Genomic DNA, 14,922 nt, shown 5'->3' on the forward strand with positions numbered 1-14,922 from the left:
CCGTAGACCAGAGGTGGGGGTAAAACTCACTTCTAGCTGAGAACTGCAAAGTCAAGGGTAACTTAATACAGACTTTCTAGGATGAACCTTAGCCTGTCAAATGTTCACATATAAGAATGTCAAAGCTGGGTATAGGTATAGCTCATACCTATAATGGGATGCTGAGACAGGAGGATTGCTATGAGTTTGAGGCCAGTCTGGGATGAAGAACAAGAACCTTCTCTTAAAGCCTCAATGACAAACCAAGGTAAAGGATCTGGAGTTGGAATTTGGTATCTTCTTCTGCAATCTGCTTGCAATGAGCAGACCCATCAGGTCCTCAGTACCTATCAGCAGGTGGAACCAGTTCCAGGTCCATTGTGCAGTCAAGAGCCATCCTTGACCACCTCAGCTGCGGCACGGAAGGTGAGCATTGCCAGTTTAGATGCCACATGTGTTAAGATCTCTCCGTATCCACGTAGTCTATTCAAACACACAGATAGGACTATGATTCCTGGAGCCTGGGGGTTACGTCTTAGAACATGCAAAGCTCAGGGTCCACTCACAGAAGAGTTTTCAACCCCAGGTGCTGTGTGATGTTTTATTCTTTTATTCTTTTGGCTTTTGGTGGGGCAGGTAGGGGGCGAGGCCTGCACCCAGCTCTTAAATAAATCACTCACAGAGGCTATTCTTAGTTACGAATGCCCGGCCTTACTTTGGCTTGTTTCTTTCCAGTTTTTCTTGACTGAAGTTATGCCGACTATCTTTTGCTTCTGGGCTTTTTATCTTTCCCTATTTCTGTATACCTTTTTCTACGTCTTTCTCCATGGCTTGCTGTGTAGCCGAGTGGCTGATCCCTGACATCTTCCTTTCCTTGTTCTCATGATCCTCCTCATCCTCGTTTCTCCTATTTATCCTCTCTGCCTGCCAGCCCCGCCTATCCTTGCTCCTGCCTCGCTATTGGCCATTCATCTCTTTATTAGGAACGTCAGGTGTTCTGGACAGGCAAAGAATCACAGCTTCTCAGAGTTAAACAAATGCAGCATAAACAAAAGCAACACACCTTAAAATAATATTCCCCAACATCAGGAAGAGTGCTATAGGTTTTTTTGAAAGTAATGGGGACTGTCTCCATTCTTGGTGAGCTTGCCTCAGGTTCTAGGGTGTCAGACAAATGACAGCCACTGATGAGCCAGTAGCTTCTGAGTTTGTTGTCTCACATCCAAGAAGAAGGAAATGGGGATAAGGGGTAATCAGAATGAACACTGATTTATTAGGGAAACAGAAGAAAGAGCCTGGGCAATGGGGGAAGGGTCTACGAGAGGAGTACTGTCACACTGCCTGCCTCGTAGGTCTTATGGTGGGAACTGGATGGATGCTGAGATGATCGTTATTGGGCCCAGTCAGTTTTAAAAGTATCAACAGTCTGAACCAGTAAAGAGTTCACATGGGACTGGAGAATTGGCTCAGCGGTTAAGAGCACCACCTGCTCTTCCAGAGGTCCTGAGTTCAATTCCCAGCAACCACAAGGTGGCTCACAACCATCTGTAATGAGATCTGGCGCCCTCCTCTGGCATGTGGGCATACATGGAGGCAGCATGTTGTATACAAAATAAATAAATAAATAAATCTAAAAAAAAAAAAAAAAAAAGAGCTCACAAACCCTCTGCACACTCCCTTGGCCCAAGCTGAGAGTGACTCCCCAACCCAGAGGAGGGTTCTGTGTGGTGTGGGATCAGCTCACTGTCCACCAAGACCCACGTGTCCATTGCCTAGGGAGAGTCATTTACTGCTGCTCATCTTGTGTGTGGACATCTTCCCCTGGGAACTTATAGTTATCTAGCCGCCTAGATAACTACTTATCACAGATAGCAACTATTCAGTCGCTACGAACCTTTTGTTCTTGTAAAAGGGGTCTGTGGTGAGCATCCTTCCCTACCTGCTTCTGCCAAAGTTTGTATTTCACCCTGGGACAGAGTCTCGGAGTGATACTTAGAAAACCACGACCCTCTAAGCATCCCCCACAGACCTTGTTTAACAAAAAAAAAAAAAAAAATCTGGCTTCCTCTGATAGAGAAATGACTTGAGGGGTCACCAGCAAGTACACCTTGGAGCCTCAGGCTCTTGACGGAACTGATCTTGCGAGTCCTCACACTGTCCCTCCAGCCACCAACATTCTTCAGTACCCAAAGATGGGCCCAGCAGCAACAGACAAGGCTTGCTCATGCCCTGCGACCTGGTGCCTGAGCTTCCCTCCTGCCCCCTTCAGGCTCTCAAGACAAGGCTCCTTAGGAAGAAGGAGAAAGTTTTGAACAGCGCTGTTTGCCCTGGGGAGAAATCTCACTGGGATGTGAGGGCACCAGTCATGTCTGGAAATGGTAAGTGTGCTGTTCTCCTGGGCCCAGCTCTTAGATCAGAACCGCCACATTTGCAGGAGAGCCCCCTTACCAAAGAGGGCAAACGCTCTATTATTTCAAGGCCTCCGATTCCCTCGGAGCTTGGATTTAGTATCTGTGTTTTTTAACTTTTAAAATCAGCTTCTAACTTGCCATACAACAGCTCTTTTGTTTGTGCTGGTTCACATAGAGACACCATCATCTCTGGAATAGGAAAGCCACTAGTATGGGCTCAGTCCCAGGAGGTGCCTGTGAAGAGGAAGCTGGGCACAGACATCCTGGGCACAGTGAATTCTGCCTCTCTTCTGGACCCAGGCCTTCTTAACTGGGGTGTGTTTCTGGACTGGAAATCTGTAGCTAGCCACAGCCAGCCAGCAGTTCGAAGGACAGAGGGCAAGAACCAAGAAAGCCCGTGCCTGTCTCTGTCTCTGAGGAGCTGTGACATGGGACAGTGCTGTCTAGCTTTCCATTCACAAGGTGAAGGTGGTAAGCTCGACACATTGGGTCTTTGGGAGCCGCGCGAGTCTGTCCCCCGGCACCTGACACTCAAGTCGCAATCAGAGCTCTGACCCAGCAGAAGAAGGGAGCTAGATGCTCCTTGTCATGGCCCGGTAGGTCAAATGACAGGCATCTGGGGGAGGGTCTGCGGGGCTCAAAGAGCTGCATTCTGAGTCCTTCAAGCTGTGGCAAACACAGTTGGCATCCTTTGTCTGGGAGATTTTCATATCAAAAAGGCTCCATTGAGAATCTGCATCCCCTGCCAAATAGGACTGTTGGTTAAATTTTCACGTGCCACCCTAAACTGTCAGTCTGAAAAAGCTCCATGGCAAATGTCCCCGATGCTGGGCCGGGCACATACTCACTCCTCTCCTGGCTCATTGTCCGCTTGTCACCATTTCAATGCCAGTTCTGTGTTTATGGCGAGACATACTCAATTGGCCCAGAAACTAACTCTTCAGCAGTGGGCAGAAACTTGGCAGGGGGCAGGAGGGCTTCTCAACCTGGTCGCAAATTTTCTGTTTGTTTTAATTTGGAGGAATAATTGCCGTGGCCATCTGGAGATGCTGAGGGAGCCTGTGCAAAGGAGTGGGAATCACACTGTTCTCGGGACACACTTAAGATTCTAACCCTGTCCAAGTGGCTCCGCAAGGGCCTCTCACCAGGGCTTTTTCTCTCTGCGTGTCTAGGGCCCCTCGGGGACACCTTCCAGCCTGTCTATCCCGAGAGACTGTGGGTTGAAGAGGCGGTGTTCTGCAGTGTTTTTCCTTTCCACCTTGTTTTTGACGAAGCAGTAAGAGCTCCTTTCTTTCAGAAGCTTGGGTTTGGGGCTAAACCCGGGATGGGGAGCTCAATTCACTGTCGTGATGGCTGGTAAGGACTTAGATTCCCGAGTTCACGGGGCTTAAGAGACTAAACTTTGCCCCGGAAGGGGCCATTGACTTCATGTCATGTTCTAGAAGCTTTAGAAATGTATGATCTTCCTCGGGTCAATAGAACAAGAAAGTGGAATCAACGAATAAATGGGAAAGTTTATGATCAGAAAGGAAGGCTGGAGGAAGACCTTAAAATTCACTCCAGAAATAAGCATCACACCCTACAGCCACGATCCTAAACATGACTCCCCACCCCCATGAGCACAACTGATTCTTAATCCCCCTCCTATGGTGCTCATTCTTAGTAGTGCTCCCTGTTGTGTTCTTGTCGGGCTGTGAGCATGGCCATTTAAATTTGGTGGCTCTCAATTTCCCAGGATAAAATAACCTTTCATCTGGAGCTTGGGTATGATGGCAAGCGTCTATAATCACAGCACTCAGGAGGCTGAGGCAAGAGTTAAGTGCAAGGTCAGCCTGGGCTGCATATTGAAAGATAACACCTCAAAACCAAAACAGCTGTAGACACAGATGATACAGACATGTGAACTGAGTTGATTTTTTTTATTCATTTAAAGGGCATGTACGCTAAATGAATTTAGTCCCAAATGTCTGTTGAAATGGTCAGCCAATATGATTTCCTCTAGTGTTTGTTGAAATTCAAATGCACATCACGTGTCAATTGCCTGCCCAGCATGAACTCTATGCATATACTCACCTGGGTGTAGTCTCTTCCCTCAGAGACGTGATGGTATCATGGCAGTAAGAAAACACCCATAGGTGGAAAACAGAATTATAAGCCAATGAATGCTCATGTTTTCCCAACGCTACAACATCATGATTCATGCCATTGCTTTCAATCCAGTCTGCTCTAAATACTCCCCTCCCTTTCAGCTTTTGGGTATAGGAGAACGGGAACGGAATGATACATGAAGGTGATTTCTGTAGCTTACCTGAGTTCCTGTGGTTAGTAAAGGCTCCCAGACACTGTGCTGGTATTGGGCAGGTGATGTCACGGTCCCCAGTTGGTGCTCCTCCTGTGCATTCTCTGGAGAAAGCAAAGGAAACCTTGCCCTAGTCCCAGGATGGACTGGGGACAGAGGTTGTGTGGGGGATGGGGAGAGATAGTACAGGATGGAACTACTGACCTTGTTGAGAGCCTTAATGCCTCTTGGCAGTCAGACAAGGCTTCTGAGCAGCCCCATGCTATGTCATTCCTCTTCCAACATCAGCCGCAGGTTTGACCATTTTAAAAAAAAAGATAGTTTTATTATGTTTATTCCGTCACTGATCCTTCTTCTCCCCAGTGAGTCGCAAAGCAAAGCCCAAATGTCATATCTCAGGGAAAGCCGGTGGTGGAAGTTGCTTTCTGATCCCCAGACTGACGTGTGTCCTCTCTGGATAGCTAAGGGTCAAGCAAGCCGGAGTGAATATTCAGAAGTATGTCCCTGGCCTCCTGACCCAGAAGTTTGGGATAGATGAGTATTTCTCCATCATCCACCCTCAAGTCACCTTCAGCATCTCTAGCATCTGCAAGTTCATTAACAGCCAATTTGTCTTGAAGACAAGAAGAGAAATGATGCCCAAAGCATGGAAGAGCCAGCCGGCACTCAAACTCCGGGGTAAGAGCCTACGCCTTTCCCTCCTGCCCGTTAGATCAGCAGGGAAGGCAGCTTTTCAACTTCTTCCAAGCCAGCGAAGGAATACACTGAGAACAAGGTTTGGGTTTTTTTTTTGTTGCTGCTTTTGTTTGTTTGTTTTTTATTTTCTGATACGTCTACTTGGCCTGATCAGTAAATAAACACCTTTTAATTTCAATCATTTCTGGTTTAGACATAAAAGAGCTATATAATAAGTATATGTATGCACATAAACATACTACCTGGAAATGTATATATTGTCTATTCCAACACTATATGATATGGCTATACTGTTGAAATAAGAGCGGTGGGGCTATGTCCCCAACACACTGGCCGCTTGGCTAGCTCATGCCCGAAATAACAACACACAAACTGTATTCATTTAAGAACTGCTTGGCCCATGAACTCTAGCCCTTACAGGCTAATTCTCACACCTGGACTAGCCCATTTCTAATGATTGTTTGTAAGCACCCCAAGGTGCGCTTACCAGGAAGAGTCTAGCCTCTGTCCATCCTGGTGTCTCTGCTCCAGAGAGCAGAGCTGTCCGGTCTCTCCCGGAGCAGAGCAGAGTCTGACCTCACTTCTTCTTCCACCCAGAATTCTATTCTGTTTCCTCCTCCCATCTATGTTCTAACCTATCAGGGCCAAGGAGTTCCTTTATTGCTTAACCAATGAAATCAACAGATTGATATATGACACTCCCACATCACTATACTGTACACTAAAATACACAGTTGTAATTATAAATTCTATAGTTATAAAATTCTGCTATCTGTCACATAAGAGATAATATATTAATTTAATGTCTAGACTTTCTAAAGCAACAAACTCATCTGACCTATTGGTAGAGAATACACTTTGGTTTTGCTTCAATTATACCAGAAGTTTTTTATATTTTAATCCATACTACAGGAGATTAATATAAAAAATACTCACAGTTTGTACACACATCACCCTATCCATATCCAGAACATTTTAAACATCTACAGGACTCAAATCCTATGCCTATTAAATAGCTGCCTGTTCCTCCTTCCTCCCCATGGCCACCAGCTTTACCTTCATGTCTGTGACATGGAAGTGGAGTCTTATAGGACTTGTTCATCTGTGACTGGCTCATTTCCTTCTCTTTTTGGCTTGACAGTATTCTGTTGCTTTATTGTGTCTACCTACTCATTCACTGAAGACTTGACTTATTTCCTTTGGCTAGTGTGACTCTCTGTGGCCATAGACTATCTGTCTATCTCCTTGAGTCCTGGATTTTAATTCTTTTGAGCCTGTTGACAGAAGTAACTTGCTAGATCATGTAGTAAATTGCTTTTTTATTGAAAATGTTTTTTATACAATGTATTTTGACCATCTTTTTTCTCCTCTCCACCTCCTACCTACCGACCCAATTTCATGTTCTCTCTCTCTTTAAAATATAGAAATAAAGAGGAAAAAAAACAAGAAACACACACACACATACAAACAGAAAGCAAAAATAAGCAAGCAAAAAAAGAAAAAGTCAAAAAATGCTCAAACAAAGCAAAATGAGACAAAAAAATACAAAAATATCATCGAGTTTGCTTTGTGTTGGCCAATTACTTCTGGAGATAGATCCTATGCTGAAGTGTAGTTAATATAACCAGTAAGACTTCATTGGAGAAAACTATTTTTTCCTTTGTTGGCACGTATCAGTTATGGATAACTTCTTGGTTAGAGGTGAGAGATCATGTTTGCATCCCCCTCTCAGCACTGGGTCCCCATCTAGCTTGCACCTGTGCAGGTTCTGTGCATTCCACAGTCTCTGTGAGTTCATATATGGGCATATCAACAATGGCATCTGGAAGACACTGTTTCCTTGGTGCCGTCTATCCCCTCTGACTCTGTGAATTCATATGGGCATCGGTCCTGTGGCATCTGGAAGAAACTGTTTCCTTGGTGCTGTCTATCCTTTCTGGCTCTTAGGATATTTTTGCTTCATCTTCTTTATTTCCCCCTGAATACTAAAGGGAGAGATTTAATTAAGAATTCTATTTAGAACTGAGTGATCTAAAGTCTCTTACTCTTTGCATATTGTCTATTTCTGCATTAGTTTCCCACTCACTACAAGAAGAAACTTCTCTTGATGTGGGTTGAGTGAGGCACTGATCTATGGGTATAGTTGTGTATCATTAGAAGTCATTTTTGTCATGTTTCTTTAGTAGAATAATAGTATGCCCATGACCTGTCTGTTCTAAGGTTCTTGGCCATTTGAGCAGTGTCAGAAGTGGGTTCCTTCTCAAGGACTGAGCCTTAAACCTAATCACAAAGTAGTTGGTTACACCTATAACATTTGTGCCACTACTACACGGAAACATATATATTGGAGGTAGGTCACAGGTGAGGTTTGCAAAGCTTGTAGCTGGAAGATATTGATGATTGCCTTAGTCCTGAATCATGCAGAGTACCCTCTAGAACCATGAATGCCAGTCACTAGGGGTGAAGCTTCTAGTTAGGCATCAGCTGGACTTCTCCATGTTCCGTGACACATGTGCTTTCTTTAGCAGTAGGGCCTCACCGTTAGATTGTGGAGAGTTACCAACAGTCTTGGCAATACATCTCAATAATATTCAATCCTGGCATTGGAGGTTTTATTGAGTGTCATAAAAGTCTATTTGGCATTTTGTCTCACCTAATATTTGGTCTACTCTACTTAGATTCCTTTTATGTTGTATATATTTAGGAAGCTTCTATAGTTGGAGATTTTCACATGGTTTTTCAAATGTCCTTTAGTGTTACTTATTCCTCCCCATATTCCTTTCTTTTCTGTTCTCTCCAATCCTCCTCCCTATTTGATCCTCCTGTTCTAGTTTCCCCTTCTCTAGCTCCATCCATTCCCCTGACATGATCTATGAACAATAGTATATCGTGTAAACGTGTGACATTTTCATTATCCATTCATCAGTTGATAGACACCAAGGCTGTTTCCAATTTCTGGGTCTTGAGAATAGAACAGCAGTGAACATAAACAAATACCTCTGTAGTAGACTGTAGAGTCCCTTAGTTAGGTGCCCAAGAGTGGTACGGCTGGATCTTGAGGTAGATCAATTCTCAGTTTTCTGAGGAGCTGACATACTGATTTCCACAGCCACTGTACCAGTCTTCACTCCCACTAGCAATGAGTAAGTGTTCTGCTTTGGCCACATCTTCGCCAGTATATGCTGCCATTTGGTTATTGATCGTGACCATTCTGACTGGGGTAAGTTGAAAACTCAAGTAGTGTTATTTTGTATATTTCTGATGGCTAAGAATGCTGAACACTTCTTTAAGTGTTTCTCAGTCATTCATGTTTTATCTTTTGAGAACTCTCTCTTTAGTTCTGTACCTCATTTTTAAATTGGGTTATTTGTTTTCTTGATGTCCAGTTTTATGTTTTAGATTCAAACTCTCTATCAGATGTATAATTAGTAATGATATTTTCCCATTGCATAGGTCAATGCTTTACCCAAATTACACAATCCTTTAATGTACAAAAGTTTTTCAGCTCCATGGGGTCCCATTTATTAATGGCTGGTCTTAGTGCCTGTGCTAATGATGTACTATTATTCGGAAAGAGTAGTGCCAATGAGTTTAAATCTATGTCCCACTTTCATATTTATCAGATTAGGAGTATCTAGTTTTATGTTGTGGTCCTTAATCCATTCGGAGTGCACAAGGTGATAGAATGGAGCTGCTTTCATTCTTCTGCATATACCATCCATTTGGCCATTTGTTGAAGATGCTGCATTTTTCCAATGTTTACTTATTTGCTTCTTTTGCTTCTTTGTTAAAAACTAGGTGCCCTTCAATTTGATTCAGTTGACTGACATGTCTACTCTTATGCCAATGCCAAGCTGTTTTTATTACTAGCGATCTATAATAGAACCTGAAATCTGGGATAGTGATATCTTCAGCAGTTATTCTATTGTTGCAGGTTGTTTTAACTATCCTAGGTGGGTTTTTTTTTGTCCGTTCATTTGGTTGATTGGTTGGTTGGTTGGTTAGTTTGTTGTTGGTGGTGGTGTTTCCATATGAAGTTGAAAACTGTTTTTACAGTTTCTGTGAAGAATTGTGTCGGAATTTTGATGTGGATTGCATTGAAAATGTAGATGAGTATGGTATGACAGCCATCATAGCAATATTAGCCCTGCCAATCCATTGGCATGGGAGCTCTTTCCAGCTACTGGTGTCCTCGTCAGTATCTTTTTTCAGAGTCTTGAAGTTTTCATGATACAAGTCTTTCATTTGCCTGGTTAGAGTTATGCCAATACCATCGCTCCTAGAATTTCTTCATTTATTTGGCAAAATGTTCATTCGAGTCTTTTGTCAATATTTCACTGTGTGTGAGAGAGGTGCTTCTTTATGCATTATAGTTATTAACTCCTTACTGGACAGGTGATTTACAAATATGTTCTCTCATCCTATGGGTTGGCCGAGTTTATTGTTTGTGATTCTTGATGCGCAGAAGTTTTAAATTTAGTGTAGTCTACTTCATCTGCATTTCTCTTTCTGGCTGTGCTTTTACTGTCACAGCCACAAGATCATTGGCACAACCGAAGCCATTTTCCTCTGTTGTCTTCGGAGAAGTTCATACTTTTCCTCTTATGCTTAGGTCTTCGTCCCGCGAGTACATTTTTGTACCTCCTGTGAGGGGCACCTTGAGCTGCCCGTTAGACTGAAGATCAATCTGTATTTATGTTAAACCTGTGTACAAACTGAGCTGGGGAAAAAGCCCCAGGAAAAGGTGTTCTGAAGGTTTGAGTTAATGGTAAAGTGTAGTGATGGGAGACATAGGTAGCCAGATGAATACCTGGCCTCGGTCACGCGGCTGGAAACACTTTAAAAGGTCTCTTGTGGCTACACCTTGAGGTTTGAGACTAGAAGTGTGTCAAAGAATGGATAATGGTTTAGAGAAATGGAGTCTGGCGGGCAGGTGACGGCCATTGCTGGGGTGCAGGTGAGAAGGGTTAGGTGTGAGATTAACTTAGGGGGGAGTCCAGGGATGACTCTCAGGACAAAATCTCAACATAATAGGGCAGGACATGGTGGATGTTATGAGAGACTAGTTAGGACAATTATTACCAAACTGGTAAGGAAGGTGTGGGGAACTGAGAAAGGACAAGGACTAAAATCCTTGAGGACAGGAATTTTGTCAGTTCATGCCACCATGTGCCAGGTCAATGGTTAGTACTTAATACTTAAGTGACAAGACTCCATGACAGAGAGCATTTGTAGAGATGCTGGGAAGTGAGATGCAGACATCCGCAAACAAGCATCTGATGGGGAACAGAGAAAACAAACCAACATAGCTGCTGTGTGATCACAGAGGGCAACCGGAGATGAGCATCTAGAACGTCAAGGAACAGCACGTTTTTGTCTAAGCAATACCATATGCCTGAGTATATCCTCCAACAAAACAGGCACAGGTATACACGAAGAGGTCTCAAGTTTGTTCATAGAAGTATTGTTTATAGAAAGATACACTAGATACAATGTAATCAATGCTGGCTTGTAATTTAAATAAAACACCACGACCAATATAGTCAGCAGAAGTTGTGCTGTGTATCTGTACCAAATGTCACAGGGAAATATGTTTTATGTGAAAATTCAGGTTGCAAATAGATATAGGATAGTGCCTCTTTAGGTAATCCAGAATATTGAGTCAATATGTATCTGCAATACGATTATTATAGATGACATTCACTATTCTCTTATGTTTTTTTCCTTTTCTGTAATGAATGGTTACTGCTTTTGATATACATTAATAATCATATATATTCTTAAAGAAATGCACAATTTGAGTCTGGGAAGCAAGATTTCTTAGGAGACTCAGATTTATTGTCATTGTGGTATAGGATAAAGCTGGATAATGTTAAAAGAGAAAATCCAGACAGGTGTTGTGGCTCATACATATAATACCAGCACCTGAGAGGGTCAGACAGGGGGATTGCCATGAGTACAAGATTAGCCCAGGTTACAAGTGATATCCTGACATAAAAAATACATGAATGAATGAATGAATGAATGAATGAGATGGAGGGATGATCCAATGGCTAAGAGCACTTGATCTTGTAGAGGGCCCGAGTTCAGTTCCCAGGACCCACATCAGAGGTCCACAATTGGCTGTAGCTCTGGTTCCAGGGCATCCAACACATCTACACTCAAGTCAGCAACATAAACACATACCTACATACAAATAAAATTTTTTAAAGAAATAAACACACACACGCAAACACACACACACACACACACAGAGAGAGAGACAGAGAGAGAGAGAGAGAGAGAGAGAGAGAGAGAGAGAGAGAGAAACTGAACTCAAATTCTTAGGCAATGCAACATTTAAGAAAGTGAGAGAAAGCAGGAGAGGCTAGACACAGATAGACACAGACTAAAGAAAAACTTCAAATAAGTAGGGAAAGTCCAGAGAGAAATCAGTGGTAAAAAGCTTCAAGAGAAAGAAGGTTGGTTAGGTCAACACCTTAAGACAGTAGAAGAGCAGAGAAGAGTGAAGACATAGCAGCTGGTGTTGGCACCTCACGCTCAGAACAACAGTCACAGAACTGTGCAGAGAGCAACAGATGAGAGTGGAGACGGAAGTCCAAACGATTCTCATGACACATGGCTAAGAAGGAGGGAGCAGACCGTGCAGAGGCCAAAGGGCATGTGGTACGGGTGATGCTGGCCTCCTGTTCCCTGTCGGACATTCTCTATTGTACATTCCTCTCTGTGATGGGCAGGCCAGATGATCTGGATGGACTCTCTGCGCTGCATGATCTTCATGTGTTCTCCCAAGCTCCGCAGTCTGCAAGAGCTGGAGGAGAGCAAGATGCATCTCTCTGACATCGCTCCCCACGACACCACCAGGGATCTCATCCTCCTCAACCAGCAGAGGCTGGCAGAGATGGAGTTGTCCCGCCAGCTGGAGAAGAAGAAGGAGGAGTTGCGAGTCCTCTCCAAGCACCTGGCCATCGAAAAGAAGAAGACAGAGACCTTGCTGTATGCCATGCTGCCTGAACACGTGGCCAACCAGCTCAAGGAGGGCAAGAAGGTGGCTGCAGGTAAGGTACCCTAGGGAGGATCATGCTCATGCTAAGGGGTGTGGACTCTGAACCTAGGCAGATCTGGGCTTGACTTGTGGCTTTATCATTTAGAAACGGCATCATTTTGGGCTTAGTGGTTAACCCACATCTTTATTTCTCTTCTTTATACTGAAGATAATAAAAGATAACACAAGAGTGGAGTGTGGGTTGTTTCCAGAGCAGGGCATGGACAAGGGGACTCTGGGGGTGTAATAATGATTCTGGGTTCTTATAGAAAATGTTTGTTATTGTATAGACAGTGAGGACTCATTGGTGTGTGTGTGGGTATATAGACATGTGTGTGTGTGTGTGTGTGTGTGTGTGTGTTGGTGCATATGCCTGTTCACACATGGAGTTCAGAGATGCCTACCTCTTTCTACTCCTTTCTGTCTTATTCCTTTGAGACAAAGCCTCTCACTGATACTAGAGCTATATTAGAGGGCAGCAAGCCTCAGAAAATCCTCTAGGATCTACCCCCCGCCACATTTAGACTTTCGGACAGGCTTTTCATGTGGGTGTTGGGGATTTGAACTCAGGCCTTCCTGCTCACACAGTAAGTCACCTTACCCTCTTAGCCATCTCCCTACTCCCAAGTTCCTTTTCCTTATAGTAGAGCTGGCATGGCTCGTTTAACATATGCCAGGTTTGACTGCGATGTGGTGAGGAAGGGAGGGAAGACTGGGAGCTCGTCACACATGAGCAAGGCCTGGGCTGAGGCTGAGTGAGGGGGGACCAGCAAGATTTTATCCCGAGGGTAAGAGGTGAGGGCTCTGAGGTTGTCATAACATCAAAACACGTTGTAATTTATTGCAAGTTGGAATAAGGAGTTGGGAATACGGCTCAAGGCCACTTGTTCTACAAACACAAAGACCTGAGTTCAAATCCCCATTACCGCCATAAAAAGCAACACGTGAGCACACAGAAGCTTGATACAGTGAGAGAAGCGGAGTTCAAATTGTGAGCATCCACATGAAAAGCGGGGTATGGCTGCATGTACCTAGAACCCCAGCATTGGGGTTGGAGGAGGCAGAGACAGGTAGATGCAAGAGCTTGCTGGCCAGCCAGACTAGCTGAAAAGGCCAACTTCTGGCTCAGTAAGCGCCCTTGTTTCAAGACAGAGTAAGTCAGGGAGCAGAGAGGAAGGTATACATTCCTTCTTCTGTGGACTCATGTATATGAACTCTCATGTCTATGCAGCACACACACACACACACACACACACACACACACACACACACACACACACACCAGAAAGAAGATCAGGCCTGAGGCAATGGCAGTCAGGTCGGTTTAGAAATGTTGAGAGTGAGTTGAGGACTTCACCTAACAAGAGCAGCAAGTGTTAGAATTATAGACAGACCTGGAGGGAAAGTTCTAGCATAGAACTACATAGGTCTAGAATCTTTTAGGCTCTGTGGATGACGTAAGATCATCTGGTTAGTTTCTGTCAAGCTGATACAAGCTAGAGTCATCTGGGAGGAGAGAACCTCGGTTGAGGAATTGTCTCCATCAGATTGGCTTGTAGCATGTCTGTGGGGTATTTTCTTGATTGTTGATTGATGGAGGGTGAATTGCCTCCATCAGATTGGCTCGTGGCATGCTGTGGGGCGTTTTCTTGGTTGATAGAGGGTGGCCTAGCTCCCTGTGGGTGGTGTCACCTCTGAGCATGGGTCCTAGGTTGTATCAGAAAGGTTGCTCAACATGAGCCTGGAAGCAAGTGGGCAAGCAGTTCCTCCATGGTCTTTGCTTCAGTTCCTGCTTCCGTTCCTGCCTCAGCTTTCCTCGTGATGGATTGTTAACTGGGACTTGTATGAGGAAGCAACCCTTTCTTCCCACGCTGGTTCTAGTCACTGTTTCATGACTGCAACATAGTTGCAAACTAGGACTCAAAAAAAAAAATGGCCACAATGAACAAGAAAAAAAATTTAAAAAATAAAAAGGGAGAAGGCTGAGAAGAACACAAGCATGATCAGTAGAGTCACGTGAAGGGAGACTAGTGCCATGCGGATAAACCATGCTGAAGCCCCTCCACTCCCCACTGTGTTCCAGGGTTCGGCAGTCGACTGAGTACACACTAGCTAGCATGCAGCAGATAACAGTAAGTCTCCACCCCAGTTCTCACTGAGATGAAAAGTGTACATCGCGCAAGGAGACAGCAGATGTGCAGGCTCCAAGGCAGGAGGCGCTCCCTGGGCTGAGATAACCCATGTAAACCAGGAGTCGTGGGGACATAAGGTCAGAGGCGGCACAGACGGAGAATGGTCCCATTTGTAGGTATACCGAGGATAAAAAAGTGACTCTTAATTAGCAAGATCATTGTCTACCATGTGGAAATTAGTGTAATTGGAAGCCAGGGTAGAAGAGAGAGAGAGAGAGAGAGAGAGAGAGAGAGAGAGAGAGAGAGAGAGAGAGAGAGAGAGGAGAATGTGGCAGCTATGCCGCTGTGCCAAGACAGACT

The 14,922-nt window shown here is 44.3% G+C and overlaps 1 protein-coding gene across 1 annotated transcript in view; it reads left to right on the forward strand.

Moving 5' to 3' along the window:
- LOC126507598 (guanylate cyclase soluble subunit beta-2-like) overlaps positions 1 to 14,922 on the forward strand; it is a 58,652-nt gene that overhangs the window by 29,890 nt on the left and 13,840 nt on the right. The window contains exons 7-10 of the mRNA XM_050152161.1: positions 2,249 to 2,357; positions 3,563 to 3,666; positions 5,151 to 5,367; positions 12,123 to 12,443. Coding sequence (XP_050008118.1) covers positions 2,249 to 2,357; positions 3,563 to 3,666; positions 5,151 to 5,367; positions 12,123 to 12,443 — 751 coding nt within the window. The remainder of the gene's footprint in view (positions 1 to 2,248; positions 2,358 to 3,562; positions 3,667 to 5,150; positions 5,368 to 12,122; positions 12,444 to 14,922) is intronic.

Source organism: Alexandromys fortis, unplaced genomic scaffold (genome assembly GCF_014885135.2).
Source record: "Alexandromys fortis isolate MF-2015 unplaced genomic scaffold, M_Fortis_MF-2015_v1.1 scaffold_75, whole genome shotgun sequence".
NCBI lineage: Eukaryota > Metazoa > Chordata > Mammalia > Rodentia > Cricetidae > Alexandromys > Alexandromys fortis.